Raw genomic sequence first — 16,962 nt, forward strand, 5'->3', positions numbered from 1 at the left:
GAACAACAAGAGCAACAGTCAAGTTTTATAGGAACACCAGTTCTGAGAGTATCAACTGAAGGACCAAGTATCACTTCAGCCACTGTCATCTTTCTACAAGCTCCTCTCAGGGATGAGAACTTAATTTATTTTTCTATTGTATTACCTTTCTCCTAAAATATTAAGATTAGACAGTTGAATGAATAAGTGGCATTCAGTAAATAAAAAAAAAATTATTATCTCTTTAGTCTATAAATACCTTAAAATAAAATCTTTTAAGGTAAAATTGATGATTCATAATTTAGGTGTTTTGAAGAAAAGTCCTCAATATTAAAAATTTCTAGGGCATAGATCACTTAGTGTTAAAAATTTCTGCCACTGTGAACATATAATATTAAATGCATTTATTACCTAGAGTCCACCCCCAATTTTTTGGTGAATATCGATGGGTTAAAAATAATGTCAGATTAAAGACTTTAATCATCTAGATTTTGATTTCAAAACATTATATCCTAACTTCCAGGAGAATTACACTGTATGGATACTGAAAATTTTTAACCAATTCTGATGTAACCTTGAAACCAATTAGATAACAAACTATTGTTTCCCACTGTTTCTCCCATGATACCGCAGCCAGTTCATGAATAGTTAATGGCTCTGAAAAAAACAGTCGAGCTTAGTGTTCTTACCTGGCACTCTCTTTGCCCAGTTGATCATGTGGACCAGCTCCCTGTCTGCAAGGCTGGTCAGCAAGCCCATCATTGAAGCCTCACTGAAGGGTCTGGTAGGATCGTACTCGGAATAGATTATGGGGGGCTCAGCCTCCAACAAGGCACTGATCATCTGATCGGCTGTCAGGGACAAGACGGGGCTGTTCTTCTTAGTGTGTTTAATCAAGAGTGGGCTTGGCCAAAGGTTGGCAGATCTCCTGTCTCCAGAGGGCTCCGCTTCGTTCCTGCCCTCCCCATCATCTCTCTGGCGCTTGTGCTTCAACATTCTCCCTCCTCTGCGGTCTTTCCGTATCCCTGAGAACACAGGGGGAAAAAAACCAGTTTATTCTTTTTCTCATATAAACTTTCACACTAAAACCATCTTCAGTGCTAACAGCTCTTTATTTTATTTGAGGAAAGAGTTTGGGGCACAGTTGTGCTGGTAAGTGTTTAACAACCAGCTGTCCATGAGGAAAAAAAAAAAAGGCTTTGATTTGTAGCATTCACCAGTTTCCATGGTGTAACTACTTCCATTTCCATGGCAAATTTCAAGCTAGTTGTCTGAGATTAAGCAGCATACAAAACTCCTGAAAAGTTAACAGTAAGCTTTTGTGAGCCAGTACAAGCTGGTCTAACAAACCGTTGGGGTATGTGTGTGTGTGTGTGTGTGTGTGTGTGTGTGTGTGTGTGTGTGTAAGAGCTGCTATAAAAAGGACATGATAATAATTATTCTTGCAATATGGCTTATATCAAAGATTGCTTCTGCTATGAATATTCTTTCAACAGTAAATTTAAAAGGCATCTTTAAAAAAGCATTTAATAAACATCCTTATCATCCAACTACACCTCTTAATGGAAGACACTAAAGAGGAATGATTTATCCAAAACGTATCTGACAGCCTCTGGATCCTACAGGTGTTCAGTCAGTCTTTCATTGCTACTAAGCTGTACCTCACCACCTGAGGAATTGACCCACAACCCTCAACTTGTTTACTTGCTTCTAAGATTGACACAAATGTATTTCTATTTTCCTGATACAAAAGTTTTTAAATAGTTGAAAATAGTTTCCCCCCAACCATTTACCAGCTGTGGTTCCCACTAACTAAATTATAGGGGGGAGGGAGACTCCACTCTCTTTTGCAGAGACTCTGAGGTTTGGCTCAGCATCTTAACCTGGAAAAGGCCAGGCTGTGGTGCTGAAATGTATCAGCAGAAACAAATATTTTAAAGGACAAAAATGATCACTAGCTTCCATATTTTCAAAAACTGTAATCTTTCCAAAATATGGCAGATAGCAGCAGTTCTTAGATTTATATAAAAGAAATAATCATTTTGGTAAGAAGTTAATACAATTATTTTTAATATTAAAGATATGAGAAGTCAACATTCTTTACAACATATCACCTGTTCTCTTACTCGAAATGAATAACTAATGTCAGAACTTTGTTCTGTTTTGTTCTAATTTGTCAAGGCGTTTGAACAAATGTGCGGTGATGAATTTTTTATGTATAGCTTTTATTCTTGTAGGTCTAGATTAGATATGTTAGATGATACTAAAAATATAATGAAGCCACAACCCTTCCTATTTGTTCAGTATTAAAATAAGCATTTCCCAGAACTCTTGGAATAAGTAACAATCGTAAAGATTATTAACACTAACATGCACTGAGCACTCACCATGTGCTTAAGCACTTTAACATATACTTTACATGTGAGCATTTCACAACTAATTTAGTCCTCACAATAATCTTGTAAGGTAAATACTATAAAACTGCTGCTTTAGAAAGGTTAATGAACTTGTCCGAGACCATTCTCTATTAAGTATGATGCAAGATCCGAGCCCTGAAATGAAGTTTGGGGTTTTTTTTTCCCAGTTAACAGAGTTTTAAAACTGTGTCCAACAAAGTGGACAAATTTAAGGACACCTAGAAGTAAAATAGTAAAGAAGTAAAATGAGAAGAATCGTTGTATCTGACCAGTCTCTGTCCGTAGTCAGACATTTCAACTCTTCCGTTGCTACATGTGCTAACGAGAGTATGATATCTGAACTGAGGAAGGTGATGCTCACAGCCTATTCTCAGCTCATCAGAGCACGCCTGGAGTATCACACTCAGTGCTGGATGCTGCAGAGACAAGCAAAACAAATCTATTCAGAGGAACTAGGATGGTGAGGAGATGTGAAATCAGGTCGCCTGGAGAACCATTGAGGAACTGAAAGGGGTTAGCCTAGAGAAAAAAAGACTGTGAGGAAACACGAGTGTCACCTTCACATGGGCTATACTATACAAAATGGCATTATGGTCTGAAGGTTTGTGTCCCCCCTCCAGATTCATATGTTGAAATCTAATCCCCAATGTGATGGTATTCAGAGGTGGGGGCCTTTGGGAGGTCATTAGGTCATGAGGGTAGAGCCTTCATGAATGGGATTAGTGCCCTTATAAGTAGAGGTCAGGGTGCCAGCTTGCTCTCTCCATCCTGTTAGGATATGAGAAGACAGCTGCCTACAAGCCGGGAAGCAGGCACTCATCAGCCACCAGATGTGCTGTCAAGCTTGGACTTCCCAACCTCCCGAACTGTGAGAAATAAATGTTTGCTGTTTAATCTATGAAGTCTATGGTATTTCTGTTATAGCACCCCAAACTGACTAAGAGAGATGGGTTCAACTTGCTCTTTATGAGCCCAAAGGGTAAAATGAAGAAATATGTGGAAACTATGAGTAGTTAGAGCTCACTGCAAGGAATCAGTTTGTAGGAGTCAAAGCTGACAACAAAGATAGAATCTGCTGCTGCAGGAAAGGACGTGTTAGATCACTGGAGGTTTCCAAGAATAGGCTAGACGAAGACTTTACAGAGTTGTTACCAAAGGCATTCAGTTACCCAGTATTTGCACTACGTGACCTTCAATATACTTTCCATCCTGAGATTGTAGGACTCTATGTTCTTCCATTTAGAATGTAAGACCAGTGGCCTTGGAATGAAAAACAGGAAAAGAAGATCAAAAGCAAAGAATTCCTACAGGTTCACATTTCTTAGGAAATTCTGAGGTCAGAATTTTGAGAGGATGATTCTGATTCTTATTTACCTACTTTGGGTGGGAACTAGGGTGAAAAAAATGCATTGTTCTTTAATATTAAACAGAGTATAACTCAAATACTCTTTGTCCCCCTACTCTATAACTTTATAAAGAGATAGAGAATGTGGACAGATCTTATTGGAAAGCTGCAGCATTCCAATAAAATCTTTTAATATTAGATCTACATGGAAAGATAAAAGCAAGTGACTTGAATAAAGAAGAAATGGTTAAAGGTGATATTGTTTACACTAAGATGAAAGCAAGTTACCTGAGTAATCAAGTTATGACTATACACATGCATTTTACTTTTTAAAAATGAAGATGATGCTTTATGTTATAACTGTAATTTATCTTCATTTTAAAAGATTTCCAAAATAAAGACAAGTAGATAGAAGGTTAATGAAGCAAAACAAAACATAGTATTACCACCCACTTTAAAAGTTCCCAGCAGTCATACTACAGACAATCTGATCTCCAGAAGAAGGATTTTAAACTCAATTCAGGTTCTAAGAGTGACAGTTATAAAGAATTGTTTACCAAAGTATTTGTTCTTTTCTTAAAAATTTGTTCAATACTTACAATGTATATTCACAGATGATGCAGTGGGAAACAAAGATCATGTTACCCTCCATCAAGTTTTCAGCTTGGAGGGAGAAAGCCATGAATCAAAAGTTATTCTGGGGGCTTCCCTGGTGGCACAGTGGTTGAGAATCTGCCTGCCAATGCAGGGGACACGGGTTCGAGCCCTGGTCTGGGAAGATCCCACATGCCGCGGAGCAACTAGGCCCGTGAGCCACAATTACTGAGCCTGCGCATCTGGAGCCTGTGCTCCGCAACAAGAGAGGCCGCGATAGTGAGAGGCCCGCGCACGGCGATGAAGAGTGGCCCCCACTTGCCACAGCTAGAGAAAGCCCTCGCACAGAAATGAAGACCGAACACAGCCATAAATAAATAAATAAATTAATTAAAAAAAAAAAAGTTATTCTGTTATTTGTGGAATGAATGCATGAACTGCCCAAAACACTATGGAAGGGAGGAGGAGGTGCTAATCGGAGGAGACAAAGAAGGCTTCTCTAGGAGACAAAGTTACATTTTAGCCAATTCATGAGATTTCCTTTCTTGGAGCAATTTCGAAGCTGACTACTCAAATGGTTTAGGTATAGCACTACTTAGAGCAGTGAGCTGAATCACCACACCACTTTGAGTCTCAAATATTTGATGCACGTTGTTGAACACAAGACAAAAATGGCCACAGGCTTGGAATGCAGAACAATAAAACACAACCGGAGAGATGGAGGACAGAGCTAAATATTTATAAAATCATCAAATCGTCAAATAGGGTAAGGTAGATTCAATTAGCATTAACAAATATTTTCTTAAATTTACCCCTCAATGTTCCATATTTTTCAAATGTCAAAGCCTCTATAAAATATACAAACAGAACAAAAATAGCAAGTTGTACATATTGTGTGGCCGACTGCATGTGATAGGATCCCAGGGCACAGCTCAATGAGGAAAGCAACCATTTCTACTTGTAAGCGGTAATTGTCATATAAGTAGTGACATATCAGTGTCACCACCAGTGATAATATTGCATATTTCATAGTAGTTCAAAAATAATCAAACTGGAATTGAGTGGAACAGGTGAAAAATGGCCCAACTTCTACCATCTTAACCTAGGTTAAATGAGAATTGCAGATCACAACCAATACTTACAGCCTGTGTCACTATGGAATATACAGCCAGTTCCTAATTATATACGGTGATGGGGTATAGGAGTGGCATGCATAATTGAAATCCAAAGATAAATTTAAAAACTCATTCTATGCTCCCTACCAAGAATTTTTCCAGACAACATAGATTGATAAGTATTTTACTTAAGCTCAATTTCCTTTGTCTAAATTATTTTAACTATTTTGGTATCTTAACAAAAGTTCACAAAGCAGGGGGGGAAAAAACCAATTAGCTTAGATCATGCAAATATTAAACAGGCAGCCTCTTGACAGTCAAGACGTTTATTTGTAACAAGTAGGACTTTGGCTTGTAACGCCATATAAACAAGATGTACTGTCATTCAGTACCCCAAAATGTCATTCCCAGAATGGTTGAGCACAATATTTAGCAGCGCAATTCAGATGTCATGTAACGGATATGCTAGTGTACAAACGTTATTAGCTCTCAAGTTGTGTCACTGATTAGACAAGAGTTGTATCACAGATTAGACAAGAGTTGTATCACAGCAAATTTCTCTACATTCCTTTTAAAATTTCATAAGCTTACAATAATTCAGTGATTACCCTCAGGCTTGAGAAACAAACTCTCTCTCATCAAGCAAGCCCACCACACATGTGAAATGCCACCACTTTGAATTTTATGACCTTGGGTTAAGCCTTCTCTAATACCCTGTCGCACTGTTGTAAGGATTTAGAAGTGGAGTATAGAACCTCTGCTTAGTAATACTCAATGTAATTTGAGTGATTCTAATCCACTAGGAAGTGTTAATTTCAGGGAATTTATTAAACCAATAAGCACAGACCACTGGAATGAGAATGAAAGGGAGAGAGATGATGCCCAGGGCACTCTCTAAGATCCCTCAGGAATCTCTCTAAGGCTGCCTGGGCTTGGGGAGGTTCGCGGTAAGGCAGTGTAGGGGCTGAGCCCTGGCAGGGAGAAAGGGGCTGGGGACATATCCACCACTTAAACAATTATGTCCTGGCCCTAAAATAAAAAGATCTGTCCTAATGCATCAAACTAGGAGTTTTGAAAGACTGCTTCTAACACTTGAGTCTATTTAATCATCCTTTTTTTTTTAATTCTTTAAACTCTTTGGCTTGGCCATTATATCTTAGGAAAAATGAATATGCTATCTGAGTATTCATTAATTAATAGAATTCATTGGCTTATTTGCTTCTAATGCATTCTGCTTTTTAAATTTTCTTTTTCTGAAATGATCTTTTTTCTTCTTAGTACCCTTTGCCTCTACAAAAAGCTACAATAACTTCAGTAAAGTTATTTCTCCAATTTCCCAAGACTACTTTAATGTATTATTAAATATTTCAAACATTTGCATAATCACCTTTCTTTTGTTTCTCAATAATTCCACATTATTCATCAGGTATTAAAAACCCAGGCAGAGAAATACACTAAAAGCTTTTTAATTCACCATGTTGAAGAAAAGAGGAGTGCTGATTAGTTAAGAATTAAATAAAGATAAGAACTAATGAAACTTGCACCAGAGAAACTTCCCTGCATCAATTCTAATGCTTTCCCTTCAAATACTAGAAATGAATCTTGTAAGGTAGGCACTGGTATAGTCCCCATTTAACAGAAAAAAAGAAGTTTAGAATAACTATCATGCCCAAGGTCACACCAAGAGCAGCACAGAGATTTCAACCCAGGTGAATTATGTAATTATAGATTATTATGAATATTATCATAGCCTCTAAGTGGATCATTGATGATGGTACATCAATGATCCACTTTGAGGTGATGAATTATCCAGCTCATTTAAAGCTACTTAATGCTCTTTCTCTCCCTCCTTTCACATCCAACAAATCACCCCAACCTGTATTTACTCACATATCTCTTCCTTTACTCCCTTTCACTCTATCTTCACTGCCACCATCCTGGTTCACACTCTTCTCCCTTTTTGCCTAGATTGATGCAGCAGCTACTAATTTGTCTCCCTGCCTACCTTCAATCTTCCTTCCAATCAAATCAACTGGCAATTGAATAATCTCCATTACACACCTATTTTATCCTGTTATGTGTTGCCCATCTAAAGCTCTCAAAGACCTCCTTAGCTACAGCAGTTGTTTAACTGTGCTCTGAAGACTCTTGGCAATTCTAAGCAGTAGGGGTACAATCGGGGCTTCTGGTTGACCCGTTCCCCCATTTGTCTAAAGCAGCTGTTTATATATATATAAATATATATATATATATATATAAATATATATTTATATATATTTATATATATATATATATATATATTGTACTGGGATTAGGGAAATAACTTATTTTTAAAAGAGTTTACTGGTTGTATTTTAAATTTAAAAAGCCACTAACCTACTGAATAAAATCCAACACTACACTGACTCATGAATTTCCACAAATAATCCCAAAGTACTTTTCAAATCTATCTTTACAAATCCCCTCCACAGACCTTTACTTTTTTATGAAACAGGGTTGGCCTTGCCACTTTTTACAATACTTTCCAACATCAGCACCTTGTACAATTTCCACTCCTCTTATATTGGCCACCAAATCCCAAGTAAAATCTCATTTCCTCCATAGTCAATCTTGGACCCCACTCCAGTCTAGTGGCTCTACCTCCTTCATTCTTGTAGCTTTTCTTTCATCTTTTTCTTTTCTTGTGTCATTCATCGGATAACCATCATGTACTAATTTCTGTGTTTAATTACACCTGAGTTCCCCCTCCCTGGCTATGGCCTCGAATTTCTCTCCAGGCAGGAAGTTGGAGCAACAGTAGGGCTCACCTCATTTATTTTCCCTTTCTCAAGAAACACTGCCCCACACTGCCTGATATCCAAGGTTTAAAAACAGTTGTTTCATATATTATATCCATTTTTTAAAGATACTTCTGTTGGGAGGCAATAAGGTTAGAACTGGAAAGCAAAATAGATCTGCTATTATACTTGGAAACATCATTATCTCCCTGTCAATAACTGATTACTTAAGTAAGCAGAAAATCAATATGAATGGAATTGATCTCAAAAATACTATCAATCAACTTGATCTAATTGATATTTATAGAAGACTCCATCAAATAACAGATGAATACACATTATTCTCGAGCTCCAATGGAACATTCACCGAGACAGACCACATTCTGTGCCATAAAAAGACCCTTAATTGTTATAACTTTATCAACTAGAGTACAGTGTTTGTGTATAGACCCTTTTGCCTTTAAAGGTTATAAGAATTGTGAAACCACTCTTAGGTATATTGGAATTAAATAATTAAGTAAATGAATGGCACATAATGGGAGCCAGGTTTCACACTGTTGCAGAAAGAAGTGACTTGTAAGTAAGAGAAGACTAGAATGATCCATGCTGTAATGATAAGAGTTGGAGACATCAGTGTGTATTCATGTTTAGCTTAAGACAGATACAGATGTTAAGCTGTATAAAAATATACAAATAAAAATATTTATAAATAGGTGTATATACATGGGCTAGTACAAACACGTATATCTCCTTGCACTGTCAGCTTAGAGGTCCTAGAAGTAACAATACCCCAGGAACAGCAAGTACATCTACTGCTCAGATCTTGGTTTCCAATAAGAGAACCATGACTCCATGGAAAAATGGCTGATTCTAGGACTGGGGAAGGAAATATACAAGATGAGTCTGACCCATCTTGTAGTGACAGAACTAAAAGGAAGAACGTGCTCAAAAAAAAAAAAAAAATCGCTCAATAATGTGTATGTCAAAAGAATACAGGAGCCAACTCATAAAGCTCCCAGTGCCAAAGCTGCAACAACATGAGCAGCAAAATAAATAAGAATTGGATTATACCCCAAAACATAAATATCCATGAGTCTATCCTGATATAAATAAATGACTGAATAAATAAATTAACTGAGAATAGGCAACTCCAACTAATTTATGTAAGTACTCCAGCCTTAAGGCATAACCCCCCATTCCTTAAGTATGAGCTGCACATAAGCACTTCCTTCCAAAGCTAACTGTGTGAAAAAGGAGAAGAAAAGAATAACCTTACAGTACAGAAACCTGACAAATCCTGCCTCAAGTAAGGTGGTCAAGGTCAACATCAACAGTGATAAGTCATATTGTTTGATTATATGTACCCTTGATATGATGTGATGACAATGACACTTTACATTTCTGGTCTCCCTCCTAAAACTCATTAACCCCAGTCTAACCATGAGAAAAACATCAGACAAATCCAAATTGAGAGACGTTCCACCAAATATCTACCAGTAATCCTCAAAACTGGCAAGGTCATCAAAAACAAAGAAAGCCTCAGAAACTGTCACAATCAAGGGGAGCCTAAGACAACATGAATACTTAATATAATATATCCTGATGGGATCCCGGAACAGATGAAAAGTATTGGGTAATAGCTTAAGAAATCTGAACAATAATTGACTTCAGTTAATGATAAAATATCAATATTGGTTCATTCATGGTGATGAAAGTACCATATAGTAGTATGAGGTGTTACCCACAGAGGAAACTGGGTGTGGGGCATCCGAGAACTCTCTGTACTATCCTGGCAATAGTTCTGTAAATGTAAAACTGATCTAAACTGAAAAGTTTAGTTCTTAAAAGTCAAGGGCAAAACACTGAGCAAGAAGTGCTTTTATATAATATGAAAATTAATTTTATACTGCTTCTTGATTGTTTGGAATAACTAGTCACTGCCATTCAGGCCGCTATGTTGAAGGAGAACAGCTGAGTCATCCTACCCAAGAGCTTGTGTCAAAGTATAATTCTACATTCATGATTGCATTGTGTATGGAGAAGACCATGGAGTTGGTCAAGAGGAAAATTTAAGGCTGTCAGAAACACTGACCTATAAATTGAAACTACAAAGATTATATCTTTGCTGCTTAAAAAGTTTTCAGGATGTAGAATAAGCTTTGTAACTGGGCACATAAATTTAACCCTGTTGTAGCTTTTTATCTTTTCCTAAAATATGTAGAGAGGGGGAGACGGAGAGAGAGAGAGAGAAAGAGAGTGTTAGTTATGGTCAGTGTTTAACACAAGTTAAAATTATAAGCATCTCCTGTTAAAGACATACAACAATCACAACAAAATGTCAAAGACTACTCAATTACAAGCCATATGAAGGCAGAGATTACATCTGTCTTGTTTACCATTAGACATAATTACCTACTAGACTTCAATAGATATGTCGGTGGAATACATAAATGAGTCGGTAGGACCTAGAATCATATTGAATATATTAATAACACAAGTTTGATATATTAAAACATCTTGGAATTCCAGTTGTTGGAATTTTATTATAGCAGTGTTTGAAATCGGTCTTTCTGGTAAGGCAACTCACTTTATGTGATCAATTTAAGTAACAGAAGTCTTAAATAAACTGCTAAATAGAAGAAGTAAGTTAGGATCAGTCTTTCCACATTCAATCTCCTGATCCAGCTATGTAACCTAAGTACCCTGTGGTCTAATTTTATGACTTGATTCCTCTGTCCCCTCCCCATATTGTTAAGTTTTGTTTCCATTATCTTATATAACTTTGGAATAAATCTGTTAGTAGTGGGGAGAAGGTCATGTACATGACCCAGACAAGATTGGTTAATTCAGTTTTCCTTGAAAGTATTTAATTACTAACTTTTCCACCAGGCTACTGTCACCACCACCAGTTAACCTCAATTGTCCCAAGTGCTGTATACCAACTAATTTGGTCCTTCTCCTCCAGCCCAGTGACCTATCTATCAACCTCTCAATAGACTGCAGTATTCATGAGGAGCCATAATATCCCATGGTGTCATCTTCCAGCACCCAAATTCAAATAAACCAGCAAGTTCTCTTAACACTAGGCTCCTTTGGGGTGATTAACCATGGTGAGTTAATTGTCCTTGATGAGTAAACTTGTGTACAGATGAGCAGTGTTTCCTCCTGTGGATGCAAAGAGCACATTTCCCCCCTTTCCTCCTAAACTAGGACTCCAGTGGTACCTGCTCTAATTATTCCATTGGCATAAGAGTAACCAGAGCCCCGCATGGTGGCCAATCATGCTACCCCAGCCCAGTCTTCATGCTTCTTCCCAGGCCCCAGAGCTAGGTTCCTATCTGCAGTGACAATAAGAACTCAGCAATGATGGAAGGGAGCAGCTGAAGTTCTATGACAGAAGAAAACTTAATTAATATGCTGTCAGCTCTGCCTGGTCATGCCTGTTCCATCGTAGAGTGTGTGCCCAGAAGTTTACAACAACCCACGTTTCTGCCCTGTTGAGCTGGCGTCGTCTGCCAGAAAAGCACTTGACAAACACCAACTGCAGAAGTACACAGTGATTCTTCTCTGCAATTAGCATGTATTTATGTTTACAATCTGGAAAACAAAACCCATATATGTTATTGTTTTTAAAAGGAATTCTGCAAGCAAGTGCGGAGAGAGTATTCATCTCTCTCTTCACCAAATCGTATTGGAAAACCATAATTTGCTTTGATAGTATTTGATAATTTATCCAGTTTACTTTGATGAAATTTTATTTCAAAATGGATTGCATTGTTCCTGTTCTGACTTGTTGCTGTACTGCTTTACAAATGTCCCTTTTGGAAGCTGAAGCAACCAAAGAGGTAGCCTTCGTATAGGAATGCACTGTTTTGGAATTTTCCCAAAAGTCTACACAGGGAGTGCCAAGAAAGGGAAATCAATCACAGGTTACCACACCTTTAATTGCATGTCAAATCATGCTGCCTTATCCCAGCAACAAAACCAAGTGTCCAGGTCCAAATCAAGTGTGGAGTAAGTCACGATCCCATGTGGTCTCGATGACATCCATTTTGACTTAAAAGCATAATGTTCACTCATAAAACTACCGTGCATGTTAATAAAAATTCGGCTAATAAACCCTTGTTTCTAGAGGCAGCTGTGGCAGGCTGTTCTATAAGAATCTGATTTATTAATAACAAAATTTATGGGGTGAGGAGAAAAGCAATACATATTTTTCTTGCCTGGCTTCATTTCCCTGTAATATCTTAGTGATGAGTCTCCTGCTGGCAGGCATTCTGTAGCCAAGAGGAATAAATAAGACACCAAGGTTTAGCCTGTGAAGTTCTCGCTTTTCTCCCATTTCTTAGCAGTTCTGCTACTCAGACCTGCAGTTTTCCTTCTCCAACTTATAAAAGAAACAGTTTGTCTCCCCACCTCCCCATGGGTCTCTTCTCTGTCTCCTGCTGATTGGTGCAGCGTTGGATACAAATGAAGTCCCCGTTGTCTTTAATTTGGTCATGGATGAGTCTTCCCAGCCTCGCTTGAGTCACCAACACCCAATTACATTCTCTTGGACAAGAAGTGCCTGCCAGTGGGACAGTCATCTTACAACAATCCTACAACCGGATCAACAAACTAGTTCACCCTTGCTGGTGATTTAACAAATCCTCAAGTGGGTAAATGTCATATTTCTTGAGGCTTAAAAGGGTCTATTCCTTTCTATAGACTCTCATCTGTGAACTCTGTCACCTTAAATCTATTAGAAATCTTTCATACACCCTACAGCTCAGTGCTGGGCAAATTAGGGGCTTGATAAATATATGTTAAATGATGAATTTATTACTTGACCTGATAGCTAACAGAAATCACTGGGCTCCTTTCCTAAAATGTTGACTTGAACAAGTACTAATAATAGAGGAGGAGGAAACAGAATTATCAAGAGCCTTAAGGATCACAAAATTCTACCACCCGTATTAATAGAGAGCTCAGCAAAGGGAAATATCTCATTCTTACCACTGATACAGCAGGAGCAATTCTTTGTCACCATACTTATGCCAAAGGAGCCCCCTATTGCCCCAAGCCAGAAAGTTTCTCTCTCTGAAACATGCCAAGAGTTGAAAGTTTCTTAATGATAAGGACTGTGCCTAGTTCTTTGTATTTCCCACTAGATTTAACTCTGTACCTTGTAAATAAATTAGCTTTCCTAGGTCATGATCAATGAATGTTTCATGTACTGACTAGAACCAGCGCCTTTCAAAGAAGGCAACATTCCACTGAGGGTAGAAGTATCATCTCGGGGCCAGGCTCTCCTCTATAAAATCTCCATTTTCCTCTTCTTTGACTATATTTCAGTGTTAGCGACTCCTCATTCAATCCAAGCAAAGTAACAGATTTATTATACTGTAATTTATTCCTGAATATCAAATATCTTGCCCCATCTGATTTGAACTCCATTATTCACTCTCACAAGTTCTTATCCGCTTTTCAGAAAAATTAATGCATCTCAATGCAGGAAGCGTGTCCACATCTGTTTGCCTCACCAAATACCAACCAGATCCTTTGTTTACAATTGCCAGAGCTGAAATTCTATTGAAAATATCTTTAAAAAGCATGTTTATTAAATGTCAAATACTAAATATATGCTGCTCCAGAATACTTGTTCTTCAGTGGGAAGATACCTAGCAACCTGACATAACTACTGGTTTCCTATAAAACTAGATTTCCACTGCTAAGGATGCAGGAAGAGAGAGAGAAAAAAAAGAAAGAAGTCCTCAGTCTGAATGCAAAAGCTGATGTCAGTAGTTAGGGTAGCAGAAGATATTCCAAAATAAGCTGGCCGGAACATTCTTAAACTCAAATAAGATGCAAACTTAAAAAAAATCTGTAAAAACAGCTCAAGACTTGGATAACACATCAATCATAATAACAGTCCAATCATAAGTCGAACTTACAGAATCTTTGAATTCTTTGAAGTCCTAATACTTTGTGAAGATAATTAGGTGGTTCCCTGGCCTCATACATATTGCACCTGTGTCCATTTCTAAAAGCCAGTCATTTTGCCCATGTTTAGTGCAAATCAGAAGTTATGATAAAGGATAAAGAGTTGAGCATCAAAATGAAGATTGTAGCCCAAATGAAAAAAGAAATACTCCTATTGCTGCCATTTCAGAGAAAAGTTCTTAGACTTTACTCATAGCTCATGAAATTATAGATATGTAATTAGGATATGTTCCAAAGGGAGATGTAGGTGGAAAATTAATTGCAGATTCCAGCTTTCTTAGTAAGGAAAGGGCTTCCCCAGAAGCATACTGTCCCTTCTGGAGAGAACACAGGGGGACTTCTGCCCTTTCTCACGAGGGCTGGTGCCACAGCCCCATATATAATCGGCTTCATCAAATTCTTTGATTCTTGACAATTGGTAAGTGTATATCTCTTTTAAGCTTACTATATTTTTGGAAATGGTTATGGCATATAAAGTATATTTTTATTGTGATTCTGGGATGTCCAGTAAACAATCTGAAATTATCCTGTTTAAACTGGCAGGGCTTTGATTCAATTAAGAAAGAAGCTATTAGAATTGAATACATGGATTTTAGGTTTATTCATAGGGATACCTCAGTGTCTAGGGCCTCCAGCCTTCCAGGAAAAGCCTGTGTAGTCATTAAGTTAGTGATGACTGTCTGAATGGTCTGACTAGGGAAAAGGTAGAAGAAATTGTTTCAAGCCAGGTGATAGACTTGTTTTGTAACTGAATAAGAAATATTTTAAAAACTAGAAAGAATATTTAGTTGAGATTTGATCAGATGGGCTATTCCATCTAATATGTTCTTTAGAGCTGATACCAAGGTTTTAGCTGGTAGAGGAAGTGAAAGCGAGTTTAGCTACCCATGGAATACATTTATGCAATAATGATAATAAAATGGTTTTATCTAGGCTGAAGTTCACCTATCCTGAATTCAAATCAGAACTGTCCATTTCTTGGAAGGACGAGAATTATCATTATGGAGGCGATTATACTATGTTCTGTGGAGGGTGCTTTACATATCACTTCATTGAAACATCTGAGATATTAACCCCAATTTTATAAATGAAAGGGCCTGTAGAGGTAACGATGGCTTAACCCAAAGGCACACAATTAGGAACTGACAAAAAATTAGAACTCAAGACTGCTAATCTCAATGTCCATGCCCTTTTACTCGCTATACCATCCCCAATACTACTATGATTTGTCAAATGTCATGACGATTTGCCTTATTGGCTGTTGACTCAGTGCACAGGATATGCAGATTCTCATTATCATTTCTTGATATTATATTTATTATGAGTTATTTTACTTCAGCTTCATTGCACATTATGCAGTAACATGAATATGCTAGCAAATTCTTTCACAGTACATGATGATTTTTTAACTCATTCAGAAGTTACACATCCAATATGATTAAGCAGGACAGAGAGTTAGTTTCAATCAATAAGCAGATGGGTTTTAAATACGGCAATGTACAGATGATGAAGTCAAAAGAAGGCTGAAGGTATTTTAATAAAAAAGTAGACACAAGTACAAAGGATAATCTGAGAAGCTCAAAGAAATTGTGAGCCCTGAATTGCAGAGAATGGAGCAAAGTAAAAAGTTCCTTACAGTAGACAGAAAAAAGAGAGAAAATTGGCTTGCTGGAAATGATGAGGGAATTGGAGACAGGGATAAGGAAATGACAGTTATTTTTCCCATGATTTTAAAGTGAAGGAATAGAACATAGAGCTCCTGAAACTAAAGATTTTATTTTTCAGAGAGAAGGCACATAAAGCCCACATGCAGCGGAGGAAAGAAAAATTTAAGTTTTGATGAAATATCCTGAATGGAAACAGGAAGAATAATGGTGGACAGGGGGTTTCTAAAGATGCTACTTTGAAAATTACAAGATTATCACAATAATTCCTTTTTAAAAGGAATCATTTTTGAACTAAGGGCCTGATTGTTAAAAGAATTCTCTGGTAATTTTAGTGATGCTTATAATTTTTAGCTCAGTATGTGAAAAGAAGATCTAATATACATTATTCTTCTTCATAATATTACGATTTTACAAAATCTGAAATATCACACTGGGACGCAGCCTTCTTTGGGAGGACAAAATTAAAACTGAAGATATATGGACTAAAATGGGAAAAAAAGATCACTTTGGTTACCAGGTCCTATCAGAATAAGTTTCTCATAGGTATTCTAAGAGAATAAACTTCTTCGAGTTACTATCTGTATATTATCAGCTATTCATTACAATTATCAAATACAATAACCAGCTCATCTGCCAAAGATATGAGTTAAACTGCCATTTTAATAATTCTTCTTTGTACCAGCAAATGTCATTATTTGAAATAGGGTGAAACTTAACAGAATGAACTTGTTAAAAATAAAGCAAATGCATCTACGAGATCTTAATTATAATTACATAGTCATTTGTGATCATTTCCAATAGTTCTTGGCAAAGACAAATGAGCCTAATGAGTTCCATTAATGGACTGATGTGTTCTGTTTACGTGCAAGGAAGGGACTTAATAAAAGTGTCCGAAATAGCAGGAAGGCATACAAAGTGACAAACGAGGTACAGGTGAAAATCTACACAATGGTGTAAGTGGAAGCATCGTGTCAAGAAAGGGATTTCAAGTAATTTGAGAAAGTGATTCTCACCAAAAGTCAGTAAAGACTCAGCTGGTAAAATGGCTACTTTTAGCTTTTTGCTTTTTAATAAATGAAAATGGTA

At 37.2% G+C, this 16,962-nt stretch overlaps 1 protein-coding gene across 3 annotated transcripts in view; it reads right to left on the reverse strand.

Moving 5' to 3' along the window:
• Window positions 1-16,962, reverse strand: part of ESR1 (estrogen receptor 1) — a 251,159-nt gene that overhangs the window by 152,934 nt on the left and 81,263 nt on the right. For all 3 annotated transcript variants that reach the window (XM_061207610.1, XM_061207608.1, XM_061207609.1), the window contains one exon: window positions 669-1,004. In XM_061207610.1, the coding sequence (XP_061063593.1) occupies window positions 669-1,004 (336 nt within the window). The remainder of the gene's footprint in view (window positions 1-668; window positions 1,005-16,962) is intronic.

The sequence above is a fragment of the Eubalaena glacialis genome, chromosome 12, assembly GCF_028564815.1.
Source record: "Eubalaena glacialis isolate mEubGla1 chromosome 12, mEubGla1.1.hap2.+ XY, whole genome shotgun sequence".
Classification (NCBI taxonomy): domain Eukaryota; kingdom Metazoa; phylum Chordata; class Mammalia; order Artiodactyla; family Balaenidae; genus Eubalaena; species Eubalaena glacialis.